The 23,097-nt window shown below is 52.8% G+C and overlaps 1 protein-coding gene across 7 annotated transcripts in view; it reads right to left on the bottom strand.

Moving 5' to 3' along the window:
• Window positions 1–238: 238 nt before the first annotated feature.
• ST3GAL4 (ST3 beta-galactoside alpha-2,3-sialyltransferase 4) overlaps window positions 239–23,097 on the bottom strand; it is a 34,381-nt gene continuing 11,522 nt past the window's right edge. For 4 of the 7 annotated variants that reach the window (XM_045483430.1, XM_045483431.1, XM_045483429.1 and 1 more), the window contains 10 exons: window positions 8,285–8,360; window positions 7,894–7,978; window positions 7,451–7,531; window positions 7,041–7,138; window positions 6,757–6,817; window positions 6,110–6,205; window positions 5,824–6,013; window positions 4,956–5,099; window positions 1,232–1,375; window positions 239–924 (listed from right to left, as the gene is read on the bottom strand). In XM_045483430.1, the coding sequence (XP_045339386.1) occupies window positions 838–924; window positions 1,232–1,375; window positions 4,956–5,099; window positions 5,824–6,013; window positions 6,110–6,205; window positions 6,757–6,817; window positions 7,041–7,138; window positions 7,451–7,531; window positions 7,894–7,978; window positions 8,285–8,300 (1,002 nt within the window). In that variant the 5' untranslated portion in view covers window positions 8,301–8,360 and the 3' untranslated portion in view covers window positions 239–837. Of the gene's footprint in view, window positions 925–1,231; window positions 1,376–4,955; window positions 5,100–5,823; window positions 6,014–6,109; window positions 6,206–6,756; window positions 6,818–7,040; window positions 7,139–7,450; window positions 7,532–7,893; window positions 7,979–8,284; window positions 8,361–9,302; window positions 9,409–23,097 lie in introns of all 7 variants that reach the window. The other 3 variants (XM_045483426.1, XM_045483425.1, XM_045483427.1) reach the window with 3 other exon arrangements.

Below are 23,097 nucleotides of genomic sequence, written 5' to 3'. Positions count from 1 at the left end.
CTGGGCCCCACCTGCTCGCCTGGCTGCACCAGGATGGCAACGTATGACTTGGCACCGAGCGCCAAACCCAGTAACCATTTCCGGAAGGACCGTGGCCTACGCTGGGTCCCACGGGGTCCCAGAGACACTGCCGGTCTTTAGCAACCCTGTCTACTGCTGGGACAGGGGGCCCCCTGCCGTGATCCACTGCCCCATCCATGCTCTCCCCAACTTGAAGGACACAGGGTATCACAACTCCTTCCGTTTTAGGAAAAATAGTTTAATGATAGGTTTCAAACCTCTTTTCTAGACGAGGTCCCATTCTCCGTGGAACCCCCATACCAGTGCTCTTCCCATGCCTGCTGGGAGGTAGCAGCCCCTCTCTGGAGGGCACCCACCCACTCCGGACATCCCTGCCCTCCTGGGAGGCCTGCTCTGGGTCTAGGCTTTGGTGGGCCCAGCACTTTCGTGTTTTTTATAAAAAGCGGGCAGAACACTGTACTATGCCCTCTCTTCCAGATGCCATGGGACCAGCCCATGGCACATTCCTACCTTTTAATTAAATAGCCCATTAAATAACCTCCCGGTGCTGGTGGAGAAGGGATGCCACAGCCAACAGACCCCATGCCTCGAACGGCCTCCCGCCACCCCAGGGCCTCCACCCTGACGGGATCGGGCCTCCACGAGAGCAGCCCGGGGCACGGCCTCATCTCAGACCTGGCCAGTACCAGGACCCCTCTCCACACAGGGGACGGTGAGTCCAGGCAGGTCCTGCTGGTGCCAGGCACCCCCACAGCCAGGGATGGGGCCGCTCAGGTGGCAGAGTGGGCAGACTGTTGGGTAGAACTCCTGCCCAAGTCAGAAGAAGGTGAGGTTCTTGACTGCTCCAATCTCCAGCATCCGCTTGATGGCCAGGGCCTCTTGGGAGACGTTGTGGCCTGACCCCTGTGGAGACAGCCAAGGAAGCAAACTGAAGGACTCCCAGGGACCTCCCTGGCCCAAGAAGGTGCCTCTGGTGCTCCCCACGGCCCTGCACTTCCGGGACCTCCCTTCCCCGTGCTGGCTCCCACAGGGAAGACAGGACCCGTGTGGCCAGACACAGAGGACTCCGGCCAGGAGTCCAGGGGTCTCGGTTCCAGTTCTGACCCTCTGAGTTCCTCACCACGAGCCACCTCTGGGCCCCTGGCACCACTCTCACTCACCCAGTGTCCCCAGCCCCGCCCCACCCAGCTCGGAAGCAGGGGCCGCTTACCGCCATGGATTTGAGCGTGATCTGTTCGTAGTAGTGAATGGTCTGCTTCCTGTTGTGGGCGTCTGGGTAGCCAAAGCCAGCGATGTGCACCAGGTCGCAGAGGTGGAGTGCCAGGGTGATGGCCAGCAGGCCTGTGGTGGGCTTCTGAGGGACAAGGGGGTGGGGAAATATTAGACGGAGCCCTTCTCCCTTCCCCGCCTTCTAGGCCAGCGCTCTGCAACAGACTCTGTCATCCCCGCGGCGTTCTTCATGTCCCGTCTATACAGCAGTCACCAGCCTCGTGCGGCTACTGGGCATAGGGGCGGGGCTCGTGCAGCGGCAGTAGAGCTGGATCTCTTCCTTTATTTAATTTTACACTTAATTAATTTAACTTTTTAAATTTAAATAGCCACAAGTGGCTCATGGCTACCAGACGGGACAGTATAACCCAACGCGTCGCAGGGAGGTTTGGGCCTTTCAGGCATGATGATGGCACTCAGGATGACAATGATGATGACAATAATAATAATAATAATAATAATAACAACATCTATTACCTTTTGAGCACTTACTGTGTGCCAGATACTATGTTAAGTATTTTACCCAGTATAATATATTATTGCCTCCGATTCTCACAAAAACACTTTGAGGTAGACCTTATGATGGGCCCCGTTTTACCGATGGGAAAACTGAGGCTTACAACTGCTAAAAAAAGACTTGCTCAAGGAGTGGAAAGGCTCTGCTCTCCACCTCGGAAAACCTCATCTCTTTCAGAAAACCCGGGCTCGGGGCGCCTGGGTGGCGCAGTCGGTTAAGCGTCCGACTTCAGCCAGGTCACGATCTCGCGGTCCGTGAGTTCGAGCCCCGCGTCGGGCTCTGGGCTGATGGCTCAGAGCCTGGAGCCTGTTTCCGATTCTGTGTCTCCCTCTCTCTCTGCCCCTCCCCCGTTCATGCTCTGTCTCTCTCTGTCCCAAAAATAAAAAAACGTTGAAAAAAAAAAAAAATTAAAAAAAAAAAAAAAAAAAAAAAAAAGAAAACCCGGGCTCTCTCACTCACGGGCCGTGGGCCTCGTGATGAGGGTGGGGTGGGCTCTCCCCTTCCGTGAAGTGGGGACAGCACCCTCTGGGCTGCTATGGGGACCTACCTTCTCCATCCCTAATTCATCCATGGGGAGGGGCAACCTGATACCCTAGGCTCGCAAATCCTGCCTTCCTCAGCTCCCGCAACCTGCCTTGCCGACCACTTGAGCTGCCCGCTCCCATTTAGGAACCACTCCCTAGACCTTGTCAGGCTTCCCACTGCCAGGTTTTTCCTGGTGTCCCTGCCGAGCTCTCCTGTTGATTCAGCTGTCCCTTCCTGCCTGGGCCTTCTGTTTCACCCCTGCTGCTTCAACCACCACTGCGTTATCTTATCCAGTTCGCACCTTTGCCGAACCACATCTCCACGGCCTTCGAGCCAGCTCTGCCTAGACACGGGCTCCTGAAACTTGCCAGACTCTCCCCTCCCCGCCGAACCCCTTCTATTGGTTAAGCACGTTGCCGTCCAGCCAGCTGTCTAAGCCGGAAACCTAGAATTGTTATAAATCTCTCAACTTCACTGAGAAATAAATGGTGTCGCAGGAGATCCCTAAGATAACCCCCAATGACCCCTGAGTGCCTACAAATCTGAGATATATTATATTATACTGCTCCACAGGTGCCATCGGCCATAAGATAGATAATCCTGGTGGGTTTGACCTAATCACCTGAGCTTTTTGCCTCTGGGTCTAGAGGGGGGCCATGGAGGAAGTCAGGGGTGTGAAGCACAAGAAGGATTTATCATGTCATTGCTGGCTGGAAGGTGGACGGGGGCTGTATCGTAAGAAACACGCACAATCTCTAAGACCCGAGGGTGTCAAGGCTGAGAACCGGCAAAGGAAACGAGACCTCAGTCCTGAAACCACAAGGAACTGAATTCCTCTGACAAGAAGAGTCTCGGGGGTGCCTGGGTGGCTCAGTCGGTTAAGCCTCCAACTCTTGATTCCAGCTCAGGTCATGATCCCACGGTTCGCGAGTTCGAGCCCCGCGTCTGCTCTGCGCTGACCGCTCGGAGCCTGCTTGGAATTCTGTCTCCCTCTCTCCCTGCCCCTCCTCCACTCGCTCTCTCTCTCACTTTCAAAATGAATAAGTAAACATTAAAAAATATTTGTAAACAAAAAGGATCTTGGAAGCGCATTCTCCCCCCTCAGCCTCCAGGTAAGAACTCAGTCCAGCTGCCAAGTGGATTTCAGCCTTGGACACCCTGCGCAGAGAAGCCAGCCGTCGTGCTGAACTTCTGGCCTCCAGAACTGTGAGGCCATCAACAGGTATTGCTTTAGGCCACTCAACTGTGGTGATTTGTGAGGTGGGCAGCAATGGGAAATGACTACATCAGGGACATCTCTTCCCATTCCCTTCCCATGCCCGGCTCCGGCCTTCCCCTTCTGCCCCACACCCCATCAGGGCCCTAAAACGTCACCTTGCTGCTCCCCTCCAACCTCACTTGCACTAGAACTCAATACTGGAGAAGCTGGCTGGTCTTGCCAAAAGAAATACCTTTTCCCCAAGTCTCTGCCCGATGGGCCCCATGACCCCTCAAGGCCCAACTGCAACTTCCTCTGGGTGGGGCTGGGGGGGGGGTGGTGCTCCCAGGCAGCCCCAGGCAGAGGTCTGCCCCTCCCCCCAGATCCTACAACATTTGAAACGACTTTCTACTAGGGCATTCTGCCACTCCATGTTGCAACCCGTGTGTTTATTCTGCTGGACTGAGTGTCCTTAGGGCAAGGTACAGGTCTTACCACCCCCCAGGCATGCAAATTTGGGGCTGGGACTGACCGGCTACAAAAGGAGGCATTCAACATATGGAGCTAAATCATAGTAGATGTTCAGTGAAGAATAAAATTATCTATTCAAAATTTGGCACATAGAGTCAGTACCCACTGTGTACCAAGCTCCATAATAGGCATGTTACAGAATCATGTTTTTTTAATTCTACAAGGGCCTTAAGAAGTCAGTCCTAATACTGTCCCCACCACACAGATAAGGAGAGCGAGGCTCAAAGTGGCTGATCTGCCCAAGGCCATAGAGTAAGCAGGACAGCCGAGTCCCATTTGTTTGTTGGTTGCCTCTGAAACTATCCCACACAGCCTCTCTGCGGGCTCAGAGGACATGTGCGGAAGTCCTTGGGAAGGTACGAGCTGGTGGCCAAACTGTAACTTGCAAAACTATACCATGACTCCCAAAATTGACACGTCGCACCAAGCCAAGACAAACTGAAGCTCCTTTAATTCATTCTGACTAATACGTTCCAATGTAAGATCGCAGATAAAGTGACCTAACAGCAACTGCACAGATTCAGGTTGCTCCAAAGTCAAGGCCATGGAGAGTCCCAGCAACTCCCTAGTTTATAAGTTCTGACCAGTGCCTACCAAAACCTCAAACTCCGGCCCCACGCCGTATACAGACCCTTCCCTCACTCCCCGCTCTGCAGATGCCCCATGGTTCTAAAAAGAGCTCACTCTCCCTTCCTGCAGACTTCGAACAAACCAGACTGAATACAGGGGTGTGCTTGGAGGCGTGGTCCAGAGGCCGTCACAGGTGCTGCTCAAATGCCAACTGTCGTCTCTGTTGTTACTTTCCCCTCTCACGGGGTCCTCCGAGGCTTCCCAGGCCTCTAGAAATGTCCCAGCCCGACGCTCTGGCTTCCCTGCCCACAGCCCCACCATCACCTGCTTAATCTTGCGAGGCTGCTGCATGGGCAGGTTCAGCAGTTTGTCAGCTGCGATCTCCATGAAGAAGGGGTTGAGAATCCGCACCTGTCTGGGGTTGACGTCCCAGATGAGGGGAGGCTGCTTCCAGAAGCCCTTTCGCACCTAGAGGGCACAGGGTTGGAAGGGAGACATGAGGATGTGAGGACCTTTATCAAGTCCAGCCCGGTGGTCATCAGAGGTGGGGTCCATGAGGTGGCAGAGGCCCTCGGGAATGAGGGGTGAGAAGGGGAGGGAGGTGGAGGCCAGCGCCGGAGAGGGGAAGGGAGACCGGAGGAGAGAGTCAGGGGGAGAGAGAAAGGAGGGCACTCCCCAGGGGAGGCCAGGTGACACAGTGTTTAGAATATGGGGTCCAACCACTGCCCACTTCCAAGGATATCCAAACAGGTGGAAGGGGCTTGAGTTTGAGGTTGTCAAAACATCTGGCAAAAATGCGAGATGAGACCATTCGCATTTGACTGGATGGAAAAAAGACACAGTGGACCCAACCCGGAAGGGCAGATGTCCTGTTCTAACCTATACCCTGCCTGGAGGTCACTACCGACCAGTTCCTCTGCCCCAGATTTCTCACACATATTCTGGCAGCTTCCGTGTCCCAGGCAGCCTCAAGCCTGGGGTGCCCCTGGCTACTGCCACCGGGCTCCTGCAGTCTGTCAGGCCCCGGCTGCTGGGGTGGCTTCTCAGAAGCCCCCACAGAACATGGGGTTCACGCCTTCCCCTCCTGGCCTCTTCAGGCCCACAGGGCAGACACGGTGGAGCATGACATCCTGAGACAGGCAGTGTCCCATCCCTGGGCCTCGACCCCTCCCCTCCCAGTCTCCCCACTCACCCTCTTCTTATCACTCAGGATGGTCTCAATCCAGTGGAAGTCCATTGCCTTGAAAGCTACCAGGACAAGGAGTGTGTCTGGATTGTTCTCCACTTTGGGGTTGAAGTGGGCAGACTCAGGGTAGAAGAGACGCATGGTGGTCTTGGAGCCCACGTCGCCCTCATAGCCAGCCACTGGGGCGTTGTTCAATCTGGGAGGCGGGGTGGAGGGTGCCCGTCACCCAGAGCCCCGCTGGCCCATCTACAGTCACTCCCAAGCAGAAGGGGCGAGGGCCAGTCCCACAGACCTGATGACCACGTCGTACTTGTTGATGGCGTCTCCCAGGGAGCTATTGCGAAGCCGGTGCCCATTCCCCACCACCACGCAGCGGCGACATTTGAGACTGCCAACGGGAGAGGGTGATCAGCCCCAGGAGTGACCCCTGCTCCTGCTCCACTCAACCCCTGCCCTGGGTCTGCCTGGGGCCTGGCTTAGGATTCCTTTCCAGGCCACCTCGGCCCTTGATCCCCACGGACCAGGCATCTCCCATGGGTCCTGCTTTCGCGCTCCTGCTGACTCCACAGCCCTGGGCTTTGACAGGAGAGGAGACTAAGCAGAGCACAGAAGACACAGGAGGAACGGAGGGAAACCCCTGGCTGGGGGGACTAATAAGAAGCCCCATTTCAAAGCCCCCTCGCCTGCTGCCCAGGCCTGCCCGTTGCCACGGCGACACCCTGCCCGCTACAGCCCCCTGGATGCCCAGGCTCAGTTGCCGTGGACACTGGCGTCCCTGCCTCCTCTGGAGACAAGCAGGCTAGGAAGAAGGGTCAAATTGGCCACAGGGGACCAGAGACGGGAAGGCTCACTGGGAGAAGCTGGCCCACGACTGGCACCTGGGACCTGGGGGCAGGAAGGGGAAGGCGTTCAGACCCAGTGCAAGGAGCGGCTCCTTACCTCTGGATGCTCTCTGGAATGGAGTAGCTGGTGATAGCTAGAACCCGGAGAAGCAGGTCCTCTACAAAAAGATGAGGATTGGGAGGGGTGATGACAACAGTAGCTTTGCAAAGGCTAAAGACTGTCCCTCCACTGCTCCCCAGAGGCTTGGCTGCCTCTTCCTCCCCTGACCTCAGCATCAGAGCCTGGCTCACAACGTGGGCGCTGGGACCACGGGCAGCGAAGAACAAGAAGCCGTGTGGCCAAGGTGAGCCCACCATTCCCATCAACCCCGCACGTCTTACCGCTCCCCTTGGTCCCGTAGGGCAGCTCGTAGGCAGACGGCGTCTTGACCCAGAAATAATCCTTCAGCTGCAGGAAGATGGGCTGATCTCGGGAGTAGCTGCACGGAGGTGAAAGCAGGGTGGGGATGAGAAAGGGATTAATCTTGAAGCCCGAATCAGGGTCAGGTCAGGCCCCGGACTGATATGAGGGATCAGGAGGATGTCCGCTCTCTGGACGGCCTCCCCGGAAACAGCTCTATGCTGACATGTTCAAGGGCCTCTCCTCCCCTCACGGGTTAACCCCGTGACCTAACCCATGTCCGCTAACGCGGTCCCCTCCACCTCGCCGGCACTGAGGCCCCCACCCTGTGCAACCCTCAATCCACCTCACCCTGGCCATGCCCTGTCCCGCCTCAGCCTCAAGTACTTACTTGCCAAAGAGCTTAGAGGCCTTCCTCTCTGCCTCACCCTGGAAGCACGGCTCCTTCTTCTCTGGGCTGGGAAAATAAAAACTGGAGACAGAAAAGGAGAGGAGGCAGGAGCTCCGGTCACACCTCAAGGACCCAGGGGCATAGCAGCATACAATCCTGTCAACCCAAGTTCGCCCTTTGCCCTGAAACCAACTCGTTCTGGATCCAGCTCTTCCTTTCTCCTGAGCTCCCCAGGTGGGGGCCCTGGGGAGCCATCCCAGACCCTACCCGCCAAACCCACCACCTGCCCTCCTGGAGGCACTTCGTGCTAGTAGCTCAAGGGAGGGGTCACGCCCCGGCCCTCAACACCCTCCTGGCCCCGCTAGGTCTGCCGCCTCATGACGCCCCATCCCTGAGCCCACGCCTGAGTAGAACCAATGGAAGGACATGGAAACTGGACTCACAGCTCAATGTACCTGTCTTCTCGGGAGATGGAATACCACACCATGACGATCAGGACCAGCGTCAACATGGCCAGGAGCTTCAAGCCTGCAGGGCACATGCACAGAGGAGCTAGAGGCTGAGACAGGCGGGTAGAGCACCGGTCCACCTGCCCTGTTTTGGGCCCTTACAACCTCCAGCTCAAGCAGACCCAGTCCTTGGCCCTGGCCTGGCCCTAGTTTTCCAGCAGAGGGCTTGGACCTGAGTGTTTCCACGGTCTTTGAAGATGAAGAGAGGGCCCCCTGGCTCCCTGCCTGTCCCTCCACAACCCCCAGGGGGACCCAGGATGACGCTGAAGACAGCTTCTGGGGGGGCCCATCCTTCAGGGCGGGGGAGCCCTGGGACAACACTCACGGGATTTGCTGATCATGTTTCTCAGCGGGTAGCAGGGTTCCTGGGGAGAGCTGTCATCCCGGCTGCCTCGGGCCACCTAGGAGGTAGGAGTCATGTGTGGTCAGCTCCGCAAACTTCCTGCCTAGACACTAGAGTAGGACACACGCGCCTGCCTTCCCTTCTCCAGAAAGCACAGAGCTGCTTCCGGGGAGGCCATCCAGAGAGCGGACATCCTCCTAATCCCTCAAGGGCGGCATCAGGGGTCCAGGTGGGGCATATGCCACAGAAAGGGAAACCAAGCCCCACCCCTCGAAGATTAGGTCTCAAGCCAGACTGGCCTCTTCCAGCTTCCCTGGCGTGGTTTCTCGGGGCTCCTTGTCCTCTTCCTCACTTGGATCTGGGAAGGGCCAGCTCCAGGAAACAGACGGACACCTCGACCCACTTTGCTGAGCTTTACCTATCCTCCGCCATCCAAAGCATTCCCTCAGTTCTGGCGGCCGCCCACCTCTCCATCCTCAGTCTCCCACTACTAAGCCAAACAGGTCCTCTCAGGCCAGACACTGGGGCGACGATGCACCATGGGACGGTCCGTACAGCCGCCTCCAGATCTTCTGGACTCTGACTAAAATGCAGTGCCCAAACCCTTAGCATCCCAGTGCTGGAGGGGGAGGAGGAGGGCGGGAAGTCCATGAAGGCAAGTGTTTGAAGGGGAGTGCAGGGAGGGAGGAGGGTCTGGCTGGTAGACCAAGAGACAGGAGACCCCTCTGGGTAAGGGCAAAGGACAAAGGGCGTGGCAAGGACAGGGCTCTGGAAAGGGGCCAGCTGCTACATGCACATAAGCAGAGAGGTCCCGACACACAGACTCAGCCAGGGCTACGCTGCAGAGTCACTGGGGAAGAAATTTTGGCATCTTGCCCAGCCACACGAAGGGGAGCAAGACACCAAGCATTTTTTTTTTTTTTTTTTTTTTTTTTTTTTTTGTCGTCCACACGGTGTTCCTCAGTGCCCTGGATCAGAAGAATTGCCCTGGGCCACTTACTGAAAACATAGATTCCAGGGCCCCTCCCGGGGATTGCTGAGTCAGCCAGGGTGGGACCCGGGGACAGGCATTTTCACAAGCAGCCCAGGTGATTCTTGTGATCCACCTGGAAAGGGAGGGAATCTCTAGTGTTTGCACTCTCTCACAGAGACCTGGAAAACCTCAAATTATGTCTTCAGGACGAGAGCTGGGTTTTGTTACAAATCATAAATCAATTATCCCGAACACTGTCCTATTATGAAGTTGATGTTTTGCCCCCAGGCTCCGCTCTGAGTCCACAAACACCAAGGAAGAATTTTAGTCTTGGAGGGGGGAGGAGAGAGCAGGGTAGGGGCAGGTGAGGGATGGGGACCAGAGACAGACATCCTCCATAGAGTCATGAGCACCCATCCCCAAACCCCAGATGGAAGATGACCCTGCCCAGTAAGGAAAAGTTCTGGGGCACCTTGGTGGCTCAGTCGGTTAAGCGCCTGACTTCAGCTCAGGTCATGATCTTACAGCTCATGAGTTCGAGCCCCACGTCAGGGTCTGTGCTGACAGCTCAGAGCCTGAAGCCTGCTTTGGATTCTGTGTCTCCGTCTCTCTCTCTGCCCCTCTCTTGCTTGCGCTCTGTCTCTGTCTCTCTCTCAAAAATAAATACACATTATGGGGCGCCTGGGTGGCTCGGTCGGTTAAGCATCCAACTTTGGCTCAGGTCATGATCTCACGGTCTGTGAGTTCGAGCCCCGTGTCGGGCTCTGTGCTGACGGCTCAGAGCCTGGAGCCCGTTTCAGATTCTGTGTCTCCCTCTTTCTCTGACCCTCCCCCATTCATGCTCTGTCTCTCTCTGTCTCAAAAATAAATAAACGTTAAAAAAAAAATTTTTTTTTAATAAATACATATTAAAAATTTTTAAAAAAAAGAAAAGAAAAGTTCTGGATTTGTAGTTAGAAGACCCAGTAAGGGGGCTCCTGGGTAGCTCAGTTGGCTAAGCACCTGACTCTTGGTTTTGGCTCAGGTCATGATCTCACAGTTCATGAGATTGAGTCCCACGTGTAGGGGTCTGCACTGACAGTGTGGAGCCTGCTTGGGATTCTCTCCTCCCTCTCTCTCTGCCCCTCCCCTGCTCATGCACTTGTGCACCTGCTCTCTCTCTCTCAAAATAAATAAATAAACTTTAAAAAAAAAAAAAAGACACCAGTGAAAGCCATGGTTCTAGTAACTTCCCTGACCGCTAAGTGACATGCCTTCTTCCATACCTACCTACAGCCACAGCCAAGTCATACCTTCCCTAGCACCTTCCAGAGCACTTCTCCTGATCTGTAATGAGCTTAGATACTTACTTTCTGTCTGTCTCCCCCACTGGAATATGAGCTCTGTGAGGGTAGCAATGAGGTCAGTCTTATTCCCAGCATCCAGCACACTGCCTGGCACAGAACCAGTGCTCAGGAAGTACTGAATGAGTAAGTAATACCTTGGGTTACCTTGGGGGAGTCACATCTCTCTCTCTGACCCTCGGTTTCTTTGGTTATAAAACTGGGAAGTTAGCTTAGTAGATGCTTGCAGCTCAAAATATACTTATCAGGTCAGCAGCATGGGCATCACTAGGGACCATATCAGAAATATATTAATCTCGGGGTACCTGGGTGGCTGGGTCGGTTGAGCATCCAACTTCGGCTCAGGTCATGATCTCACAGTTGGTGGGTTCAAGCCCCGTGTCAGGCTCTGTGCTAACAGCTCAGAGCCTGGAGCCTGCTTCAGATTCTGTGTCTCCCCCTCTCTCTCTGCCCCTCACCTGCTGACGCTCTCTCTCTCAAAAGTAAACATTTAAAAAGTATAAAATAAATAAACATTAAAAAAAATTTTTAATGCATAATCTAAGGCCCCTCCACACCTACAAAATCAGGATCTGCATTTGAATAAGATCTCCTGATCAATGAGAGGTACATTCAAGTTTAAGAAACACTAGCTAAACTGGGTGTTTTTGATCTTGGCTGAACAGGAAAATCACCTGGGGTGCTAAATAATTTTTAAAGTAAAGTATAATTAAGAGTATCTGGGTCCCACACCTAGGAATTCTCACTTAATGTGACTGGCCCAGCACTGGAATTTGTGCAAGCATTTCGGGTGATTCTAACACGCAGCCAAGCAAAATTGCACCTGCATTCTTCTCAAAGATAGAACAAACAATCTTAACATTTGTATGGAACCACAAAAGACCACGAAGAGCCAAAGTGATACTGAAAAAGAAACCAAAGCAGGAGGCATCACAATCCCAGACTTTAGCCTCTACTACAAAGCTGTAATCATCAAGACAGTATGGTATTGGCACAAAACAGACAAATAGACCAACGGAATAGAATACAGAACCCAGAATTGGACCCACAAATGTATGGCCAACTAATCTTTGACAAAGCAGGAAAGAGTATCCAATGGAAAAAAGACAGTCTTTTTAGCAAATGGTGCTGGGAGAACTGGACAGTAACATGCAGAAAAATGAAACTAGACCACTTTCTTACACCATACACAAAAATAAACTCAAAATGGATGAAAGACCTGAATGTGAGACAGGAAACCATCAAAACCGAGAGGAGAAAGCAGGCAACAACCTCTTTAACCTCAGCTGCAGCAATTTCTTACTTGACACATCTCCAAAGGCAAGGGAATTAAAAGCAAAAATGAACTACTGGGACCTCATCAAGATAAAAAGCTTCTGCACTACAAAGGAAACAATCAACAAAACTAAAAGGCAACTGACGGAATGGGAAAAGATATTTGCAAATGACATATCTGGTAAAGGGCTAGTATCTAAAATCTGTTAAAGAACTCACCAAACTCCACACCCGAAAAACAAATAATCCAGTGAAGAAATGGGCAGAAGACATGAATAGACACTTTTCCAAAGAAGACATCCAGATGGCCAACCGACGCATGAAACGATGCTCAACGTCCCTCATCATCAGGGAAATACAAATCAAAGCCACACTGAGATACCACCTCACACCGGTCAGAGTGGCTAAAATGAACAAATCAGGAGACTATAACGCTGGAGAGGATGTGGAGAAATGGGAACCCTCATGCACTGTTGGTGGGAATGCAAACTGGTGCAGCCGCTCTGGAAAACAGTGGGAAGGTTCCTCAAAAAATTAAAAATAGATCTACCCTAGGACCCAGCAATAGCACTGCTAGGAATTTACCCAAGGGATACAGGAGTGCTGACGCATAGGGGCACGTGTACCCCAGTGTTTACAGCGGCGCTTTCAACAATAGGCAAATTATGGAAAGTGCCTAAATGTCCAACAACTGACGAATGGATAAAGAAGATGTGGTTTCTATATACAATGGAATACTACTTGGCAACGAGAAAAGAATGAAATCCTGCCATCTGCAGCAACGTGGATGGAACTGGAGGGTATTATGCTAAGTCAGTCAGAGAAAGACAGATATCATATGTTTTCACTCATACGTGGATCTTGAGAAACTTAACAGAAGACCATGGGGGAAGGGAAGGGGAAGAAAAAAAACAGTTACAAACAGAGAGAGAGGGAGGCAAACCATAAGAGACCCTTAAATACAGAAAACAAACTGAGGGTTCATGGGGCGTGGGGGAGAGGGGAAAGTGGGTGATGGGAAGGAAAGAGGGCACTGGTTGGGATGGCACTAGGTATTGTATGGAAGCCAATTTGACAATAAATTATATTAAAATAAAGGAACTACTGAGGAGGAGGAGGAGGAGGAGGAGGAGGAGGAGGAGGAGGAGGAAGGGGGTGGGAGAATAAGGGGGTGGGAGGAGGAGGAAGGAGGGAAGGGGGAAGGCGGAGGAGGTAGGGGAGAGGAGGGGGAAGCGGAGGAGGAGGAGGAAGGGGAGGATAATGAGGATGTCCGAATGAATGACCAAAGCAGGCTGCTCAACCTTGATGTGTACATCCTGACTCAGTGGGTGTGGCTGGGTATGAATTCTAACTAACTCCCAGGTGGTGCCCTGCTGCTGGGCTAGGACCACACTCTGTGTGCGAGAGCTCCACGCCAGGATCCGGAGAGCTCAGGACTTGAGGAACCACACCCTCTCCTACCCTCTACTCCCTCTCAATCTTTCATGACCAGGATTCACTCCATTTCACTTCATCTCCTTTTGTATCAGTAGGTCACGACATCGGTGACCTGACTGGCACAAGGCCAGCACCTGAGAAATACGAAAATATATAGATGTCCACGTCCCCTTCTCCGAGATTGTTATTTAATTGGTTAAGGGCAGGGCACAGGCATCCCTAAACAAAACAAAACAAACCCCCACCTCCCTGGTGATTCTAACAGGAAGCCAGGATGAAAAATACCACATACCGAGCTCCACAGTAACTGAAAGACGCATACCCAGCCACCCTCCAGGCCCCACCTGGATGGAGGAGACCTTTGGCACCGGGAGGTGAGCACAGCTGGCTAGTCCGGGTCCCCAGCAACAAGACAACTAGCCATCTTGGACCTCTTCCCCGGAAAGTCTGCACTGGTATGTCTTTGTTCCCAAACTGTGCTGGTCTGTGTGAAGCAGACTGCCCGGTCTTTGAGCTTGCTCCAAGATCCCCAATCAGGGATTTCATCAGCCCACCCCTTCCCCTTGCTGGGCCAGGCCGAGGACCAGCAGCCCCGGACAATCCCGCAGCACAGGCTTCTTGGGCCTGCCTCAGGTCAACCGACAGCCTTCTCCCAGCAGCTGTCCCACATTACTGACCAGGCATGAGAGAAAGTCACAGTAGAGTACCTGGGCGGAAGAGCGGGATTCTGATCCGCTCACGTCCAACGTGCACCAGCCCCTACCACCAACTGCCGAGGAAACCAGCTCGCCCAACCCACTAGGCCAAGTGACCCCAGGGCAGGAAGGCCGTGTGCTCTTAAGATGCTTGGCCAAATAGCAGTGTCCCTTGCAGAGGTGAGGCTATGAGCACAGCCCCAGACATCACGAAAGGGCAGAACCAGGGGCACAGGGTGAAGAATTAAGGCCCCAAGGCCCCATGGAAGCAGCAACCGTGTCTCATGCTGCACAGACACTCACAGCCTGACACACAGCAGGTACCCAGCAGGTATTGTACCTGCTGACCCAGGAGGGACAGTATCCCCCTAAGGGCACAGCATGATGCCAGGCCCCTCGAGCCCTGGGGCCTATCAAAGGGATATGGTGTAATGTCCCTGAGAAGGGGTCCAGGAAGACCCGTGGGGGCAGAGGCACCGGCTCTGTTCTTACTGGTTCGCAGACCTTGAGCGAGTCACGTAATACACGTCCCTCAGTTCTAGAGGGAAAAACTGAAGCTACCTGTCTGCCACCTCTAGACTCACTCACCCCTCTTGTTCCCTCCTAATCCCTCCACCTGGACACCGATCCCCGCTCACCTTGCCAGTACTGTTCCCCATCAGTGGTCCCCTTTGCCCTTCTCTCCTTCACTCCTCTCTAATAAACATACTTAAATCTCCCTCCTCCCTCTTTGCCTCTACCTCCTCCTCCAGCTACCCCTGCATCTGCCCCCTTACCTCCAGTGGTCAGACTTCTGTATCTGTGCTGTTTCCACTCACTCCTTCAGCCCTACACCACCGCCCACGTTTTATGCGGAAATAGCTCCTGCGAAAGCCATCAGCGGCCTCGTAACTGTCCAACCTGAGGAAGGTCTGTCTTCGCTCTCCCTCATACTCTGAAGCCTTTGATACAGTCCGCTGATACCGCCTTCTTGGCTTCTGGGTCAAGAACTTCTCCAGGTTTCCCTCCTAGCTCTGTGCCAGTCTGTTCTGACCCCACTTCAGTCAGGTGCTGGCGTTCCCCAGGGATCTATCCTTGACCCTCTGCTCTCCCCTGCCTGTTTTCACAGGACAAGTGCATTCACCATCAGACGACTGACCACTACTCCTACCCTGATGATCCAAACCCTTTGATTCCTCCCCAGATCCCATCCTACTATTTCTGGTTGTCTGCTGCACATCCTACCCAGATGATCATAAACGCTTCAAACTCCACATGCCCAAACTGGACCCGTTTCCTCCCACTCTCCGCTGCCCCCCCCCCCCCCGCCCAGGCCCCACATCATCCTAAACTCAGCCTGCCAACATCTGCCTCCCCTCACGCCATCCCTACTGAACAGTTACTAAATATGATTGATTCTACCCCAATTCCTCATCCCAGCCAGTGCTCTCTGGGCTCCTAATGAACCGAATGCTCGGCATTGTGGGAGGCACTGGGCATGTGAGGCTTTAAAAAACCTGGCTGCGGCACAAAGGTCACATGGTCTAGAGCCTCAGAAACACTTCAGAATACAGTCCCTCCATGTCTTCTTGAGACACATGGAGTCTAGATCCCACCCCACCTTCCCTGCTTCCTAATTGGTCTCTGCCCAATTAGTCTTTCTACACTCAACCCCCTCCTTTGGAACTGCCAACATGGGATGCTTCTAAGAAATAACTTGGATCAAAGCACCCTCCTGCCTCAGTTGCTCCCATTCCTTAAATGAAAAGCCAAAGCTCCTTAGTGGCCACCAGGACCCTTCACCCTCGGGTCACACGCCCTGCAGGTGCACCTGCTATCCTCTTCCCAAGCACATCACCTCCTCTGCAGACTTCCCTCCGGTGGGACACCCTAAGCCCCTCCCCGCCCCATTCATTGGAACCACCTCACTCCAGTGTCATCTCAAAGGGCTCCATCTCTATGAAATCTATTCCGACATTTCTAAGCAATTGATGTTTCTCTTCCCACAAAATATCGTTTGTAACTTGCTTCTGGCACTTCACAGGTAATATAATTTCATATTATATAATTACTGCTCTTCCTGTTTTGCCCACTATCTCCTGACCTCTGAAATTGGAGGCCTGTTTATACCAAGAGTCTATCAGAGTGCCTGGATTACAGAAGATGCTGTATCACATAATATAATTTTATATTATATTATGTGTTTTGTATCTTGCCCATGAGACTATGACCTCTGTGGTCTGGGACTTCATTATATTTTCAGACTCTATTATAGAGTTCAAAATGTAGCAGATGTTTTGTAAACATCCGACACACAAGTAATAAGATGAGATTAAACATGTGTTACATCCCTTATTAATTGCTAAAACGTATGGTGCATTTACCATGTGGGATATCAGGAGGGTTCCTACCCCATCGCCATTGCTTTGGAGACCAGAGAAGTCACTGTTGTGAGGGGCTGTGTTTAGCAACATCTTTGACCTCTACCCACCAGATGCCACTCCCCAGGAGGAGCCCCACTCCCCAGTTGTGACAACCACATTGTCTCCAGACATGACCAGATGTTGAGAACTAGTCTGCTAGACACTTTTAGGGGCTGTCCAAGTACGATCTCAACCCTAGGAGTTAAACACCATGACGACCTGCATCGCAGAGACAGGGACCCGATGTGCAGGAAGGGTCAGCAACTTGCCCAAGGGCGAAGGGCTAGTGAGAAGGACTGGGACTCAGGCTGCTTGGCTCTGGAGCCCACATGCCCGACCCTCTACTGCCTCAAAAACTCTCCTGTGAAGGAATGGCTCCCTCGATTCCTTTACTTCCTCGAGCAAGTAAAGGAAGTCAGCCCTCTACCAGATCAAAGTCTTTCAAACGCTTACAGCAGCTACCAGCAGCCTTCCTTGCTCCTTCTCAGGCAGCTTCCTTGTGAGACACAGTCTCTATTTGCCACCCACCCCCCTCCCCGTAGCCCGAGGCTCCTCTGGAAGCTCTCCAGCAGGCTTCCAATGCATACAACTGTATCCACAGGATTAGTACCGCCTTCCATCTGGACACCAGACTTCCATGAATGCTGGCTAAGACTGCGCTCACTTTCCTGCCACCACAACACGCCCATGGCATGGGACTAAAATCCCTCAGCCAGGCCTCCTGAACTTGTGTGGCTACCCTTTTGAACGTAAGAGCAGATCTGTTCCACACCTGCTCATGCGCATTTCATCTTAGGAATCTGGGGTCGCATTTCCACCTGTCAGAGTGAGTGAATCTCAGTGGTGCCAGCCAGCCCACCATGATTCCTCCCAGCTCGGAGTCCTCTGCTAATATTCCAGAGGGGACTCAAGCTGGACTATGAAGTCCACGAGACTTGATGCTGCTGCTCGGTAAGGCGAGATGACACATGCCATTGGGGTTCTGTGGGACTATACCCTACTTTAATCAGTCATTCTCGGGTGCGGATGGCTAAGTGCGTGCAATTCTCCAGAACAGATCAGTCACCTACAACACTTCTCAGCTCAAAAACGCTCCATGGGCTCCTTGTCTACCCAGAGAGACATGGGTTTGATATCTCTTCATTGATCTCTTTATTCACCTTCTCTACCTGCCATCGAGAGTTCCATGCACACCCAACATTTCCGATCCCCCTTCCCCTGCTTGTAAAGATTCTGTTGTTGTTTTGTTTGCTGGTGTATCACCAATGTCTAGAATAGTGACCTGTACACAGTAGGCTCTCAATACAAATTCACTGAATTCATAAATGGATCTATTGGTCGGGGACATCACTGGACCAAGAGAAGAGGAAGCAGCAACAGTGGGTCCCAAACTCGCTTCATCCCCTCCGGCCCACCCCCTGGCTAGACACAGCCTGCAGACTGTGTCCTCTCCCCATCACTGAACAGCACAGCATGACCACGGCACGCCCAATGGGGAGTGAGGCCTGCCTTGGCCCCAGCTCACGTGAGACAGCCCAGGGCTGCGTAACTGACCAACTGCCTCAAGGCCTGTGAGTGGGCAGATGGGGGCATCTGTCTGGCCATCCAAGGTTGGAGGGAAAGGGGCCTGACAGGCTTCCCACTGAAGCACAGAAGGCTCTCTGTTCCCCACTCGTGGGGTCCACAGGCTGCTGCCCCCCCATCAGACACCCCAACCAGCCCAGCACTTGCAGCCTCCTGCACAGAAACACTGTATCATCCACTTTATCAGCTGCCAGTCACAAGACACCACGGGGAACCACTTGAAAATCATACTTCTGGTGTCTTTCTGGGTGGGGCAGAAGCTTTGAATTCCAGAAAGCTGAAGCTGTGGCAGGGTAGAGAATCAACGGTACAGACTCATAGCCAGGATTTAAAAAAGGAATAGTATGGTGTGGCTGTGGACCTGCCCCAGGTCCCAGGCAGGGGCTTAGGGTATGTTTCCTTCCCCAGACTTTTCACCCAGGAGTCAACGAATTTGGCCCCAAGATGCCAAGGCTAAAGGCACTACCGGAGTTGGGGCCTGAACTCAGCTCCCCACCAATCTGGCCAGTCCCCTTCCTCCTCTGGCCTCCAGATTCCTCTTCTGAAAACGGTGGAAGGCACCAGCCCTGCCCCATCCCACATGTGGCTATGGAGTACTTGCAGTGTGGCTGGTTCACACTGAGTGTGTTGCAAGTGGAAAACATATGCGGTGAGGAAGACACTTGTTGGGATGAACGCTGGGTGTTAGACATAGGGGATGAATCACTGGAATCCACTCCTGAAATCCTAATTGCACTACATGCTAACTAACTTGGATGTAAATTATAAATAAATACGTGAATACATCAATAAATAAAGTTATACTAACAATAAAAAAAAAAAAAAGAAAACATGCTGGATTTCAAAGACTTAGTACCAAAAAAAGTGAACTATCACCTTAAAAATCTATTTGATTGATCACACACTGAACTCCTATTTTGGCTATACTGGGTTAAAATATTCAAAATTTATTTCACCTCCTTATTTTTACTTTTTAAAAATGTAGCTAACTTAACATTAAAAAAAAATTTTTTTTTAACATTTATTTATTATTGAGAGACAGAGAGAGACAGACTGTTAGCAGGGGAGGGGCAGAGAGAGAGGGAGACACAGAATCCGAAGCAGGCTCCAGGCTCCGAGCTGTCAGCACAGAGCCCGGCGTGGGGCTCGAACTCACACACCACGAGATCATGACCTGAGCCAAAGTCGGACGCTTAACCGACTGAGCCACCCAGGCGCCCCTAAGTTAACATTTTTTTAAATATGTTTATTTTCAGTAATCTCTATACTCAATGTGGGGCCCAAACTCACAACCCGGAGATCAAGAGTCACATGCTCTGGGGCGCCTGGGTGGCGCAGTCGGTTAAGCGTCCGACTTCAGCCAGGTCATGATCTCACGGTCCGTGAGTTCGAGCCCCGCGTCAGGCTCTGGGCTGATGGCTCAGAGCCTGGAGCCTGTTTCCGATTCTGTGTCTCCCTCTCTCTCTGACCCTCCCCCGTTCATGCTCTGTCTCTCTCTGTCCAAAAATAAATAAAAAAAAAAAAAAAAAAAAAAAGAGTCACATGCTCTTCCAACTGAGCCAGCCAGGAACCTTAACTTAACCTCTTTTAAAATTTAAAATTACCTATGTGGCTTGAGTTTGTGGTTCCCACTGTTTTTTTGTTTTGTTTTGTTTTGTTTTGTTTGAGAGTGAGAGAACATGGGGGAGGGGCAGAGAGAGAGAATATCAAGCAGACCTGGATACGGGCTCAATCTCACAACCTTGGGCTCATGACCTGAGCCGAAATCAAGAGTCAAATGCTCAACTGGCTGAGACACCCAGGCGCCTGCCCCCCAGTGCCTTTCCACACTGGACAGCGCTGGACCAGGCAATCTCTGAGATCCTACTGGAAGCACCTGTAGAGCACATTAAGCTGCACACGCTTCCTGGACCCCAGCTCAGGAAGGCTAAATCAGAGTGTCTGAAATGCCTCCAGAGGGCCCTGGTCACTCTGACAGTCACAGTGAGCACTGTCTCAAGGTCTCTCTCCAGAGTGTCAGAGTTGAGAAGACTCCACTCTTCCCCAGCATCCGTTCCCCTCTTCCTGGGCTGTCAGGGTTCTGGATGCACAGCCACAGTTCAAGGTGACATTGGCACCTGGCACACCAGCCCAATCTCCGCTCTGCCCACATCCAACGTCTTCCTGACCCTGGCAACTCGCCCCAGTGCCTGAGCAGAACTGGCCTCACGGCTACGCCTCGCATACCACACCCTCCCGGGGTCCACGCGGACGGCCATGTTTGGGTTGGCAAGCGGGTCACACGGAACTGTCTTGCCAGAACCTTTGCTCCTCCTCAGGCCAAGAGCTGTGCCTGGGGCACTGGCCACTGGGCCTGAACCCCGCCTCTGCCACTTAGCATCCCTAAGCCTTGGTCTCCCCATCTGTAGAATGGAGGCCAAGAGCCCCTGCCAAAAGTCCCACTGTGCTGGTTAACATGATAACATAGGAAAGACACATGGGAAACGCTCAGCGAATAGCAACTATTAGCCATACTCCTTCTTCATGTGCTAAGTGAAATCCAAAAGCTGCGGCTGTGTGGAATGCGGGGTGGATTAAAATATCATTTTAAAAACGTTATTTTTTGGTGGGGCGCCTGGATGGTGCAGTCAGTGGAGTGTGCAGCCCTTGATCTCTGGGTTGTACTTAAAAATAAAAATCTTTGGGGCGCCTGGGTGGCGCAGTCGGTTAAGCGTCCGACTTCAGCCAGGTCACGATCTCGCGGTCCGTGAGTTCGAGCCCCGCGTCAGGCTCTGGGCTGATGGCTCAGAGCCTGGAGCCTGTTTCCGATTCTGTGTCTCCCTCTCTCTCTGCCCCTCCCCCATTCATGCTCTGTCTCTCTCTGTCCCAAAAATAAAAATAAACGTTGAAAAAAAAAAAATTTAAAAAATAAAATAAAATAAAAATCTTTAAAAAAAATAATAAAAAATAAATGAAAAAAACCACGATTTTTCACTCAGTCTGTTCTGCGACCGAAGGCAAAGAAATAAACACTGAACCTTACGTGATGCCCATGTGACTGTCCACCGAACAGAGAAATTCCCCGATGACCCCTGGGCTTCCCCAGCACTTCCTAAACACACCCTCCCCTCCCCAAAGAGAAGAAGTTTAGCTTGCACGCCCCCTCCACACCTGACCCCCATTTGAGAATGGAGACAGGGCTAAAGATTCCCATCTGAGTCCTTGTCTTGGCAGGGGCTGACGGCAGGACAAATGGTGTGGGATCTGGAATCACAAGCCCAGACCTCCGTCCCTGGCTTCCCTTGTCCTGGCCACTCTCCCTTTCATGCTCCCCCTCAACCCAGGGTCCCAGACTACCCAATCTAGGAGTCTCCTCCCGGCCCCCAGTCTTGCCTCCTCACTCCGTTTTGCTTCCTTTGTAGCAGTGACACCACGCTATTTCCCGTACCCCAAGAAAGCAGGGACTCCTTGTGGCCGACAGTATCTCTCACACCAAATTTAATACATGTCACGTGGTAGGTAACTGACAAACACTGAAATGAACACATGTCTAAATGAACGAGCAAATGAGCAGGACAAGCGTGGACAGAAAAGTTGCGTCAGATTAGAGCATCCCAGACCCTTATTTTGCAAAGACCTGAGCACACAAGGCACTAGGAGCTTGCTAGAGGCTGGGCTCAGGGGCTGGCGGACGCACCAAGTGTCACAACTTTTGCCAAACACACGTGGCTGTGCTCACAAACATACCCTTATCACCAAGAAGGCGTGGCTTCTGCACCACCTTTGACTCACCTTAATCACCACCAGCTCCAGGCCTATTGGACCACATGATGAGCTGATGTCAACCAACAGACCTATCGAGATCCCAGGAGAGCCTCGAAGATGTCCTATTACCTCACATCCCCTTTATTTGTTCCCCAAGAGGGCCGGCCTAGGCTAAAACTTCAGCCACCCCTCCCTGCACCTCAAAGGACCTTTGGCATCCTGGAGGCAGAGGAGAAGGGTCTGGACACAAACCTGAGGTTCAATCCCACCTCTGCAGTCACAGGCCAGGCAGTCCTGAACAAGCTCCTGTATCTCTCAGGACCTCAGATTCCTCATCTGTGAAATTCAGGTCACAAGAGCAAGTTTTGGGAGGTGTGTGATCCTCGAAAGCCATCCTGAGATCGAAAAGCCTTAGTACAGGCCAGGCCGACACCATGGGAGGGGTCCACAACCACAACCATACTCCCCTCTCCTCCCAGCTGCTGTCTCCATGGCACAAACTACGAGGGCACACGCAGCTGCTCGGGCAGAGGGGGAGGAGCACTGCCACCCAGGCTCTGCCCTGCACGAAACCCAGGTCCTGTGTACTGGTCAGACTGGAGTTGCACTGCTGTCACGTGAGAAGCACGGGATAGGAGAGAGGGAGCAGGCCTCACTGCAGAAGCCACTGTCTCTGGGCATAGCATGTTCTAGAGAAGGTGCCCAGACCCCCGATCAGTCCCATCCCACAGGCATAGAGATGGGCCCCCTCCCCTGAGCAGCGCCCCCTCTCCATGGCAGTTCCAGAAGCAGTACCCTCCTCACTTATTTCCAAAGTGATATTCCCTCTGCTGGTTCTCCCCTGTCTCGGGCAGGTACTCCCAAAGTCCGCAGGCAGGGACAGTGCAGGGCAATGAAAAACATTCTAGCTCTGACCCAAGAACGGTGGCTATCAGCACGGCTGTTTGGGAACATCTGGGAATAGCAGGGAAACAGCTCTCCCCTGTCTATCCAAGCTGTCCTGCCATGGTGGTTCTGGAACATGGAGGTTTCAGGAGGTCAACAGGGGGAGGACTGGCTCCTGAATTCCTATTAGGAGCCCAACCGAGTTAGGGGAGCTGAGGGTGGGGGTAGGGAAAAGAGGGAAGTGCCGTGTGGCAATGTAGCACCTGCGGTGGGGGCTCTAACTGAGAAATGAAACCAGGAAGAAGGAAAAGCAAGACCCCATTTCCTGCAGTAGCTGTCCCCAAGGAAGAGCAAAGCCAGCAAGGCCCTTTTAAGGTTTCACATCAGTTAAGACTTTCAATGAACCGACTCTCCTCCAAGTAAAAGGTTGATGAGGAGCTAAGGGGGTGGGGCGGCC

This window comes from Leopardus geoffroyi, chromosome D1 (assembly GCF_018350155.1).
Source record: "Leopardus geoffroyi isolate Oge1 chromosome D1, O.geoffroyi_Oge1_pat1.0, whole genome shotgun sequence".
NCBI classification, from domain to species: domain Eukaryota; kingdom Metazoa; phylum Chordata; class Mammalia; order Carnivora; family Felidae; genus Leopardus; species Leopardus geoffroyi.
Note: the sequence above shows the minus strand (reverse complement) of the source record. Positions and strands in the feature narration are given on the sequence as shown.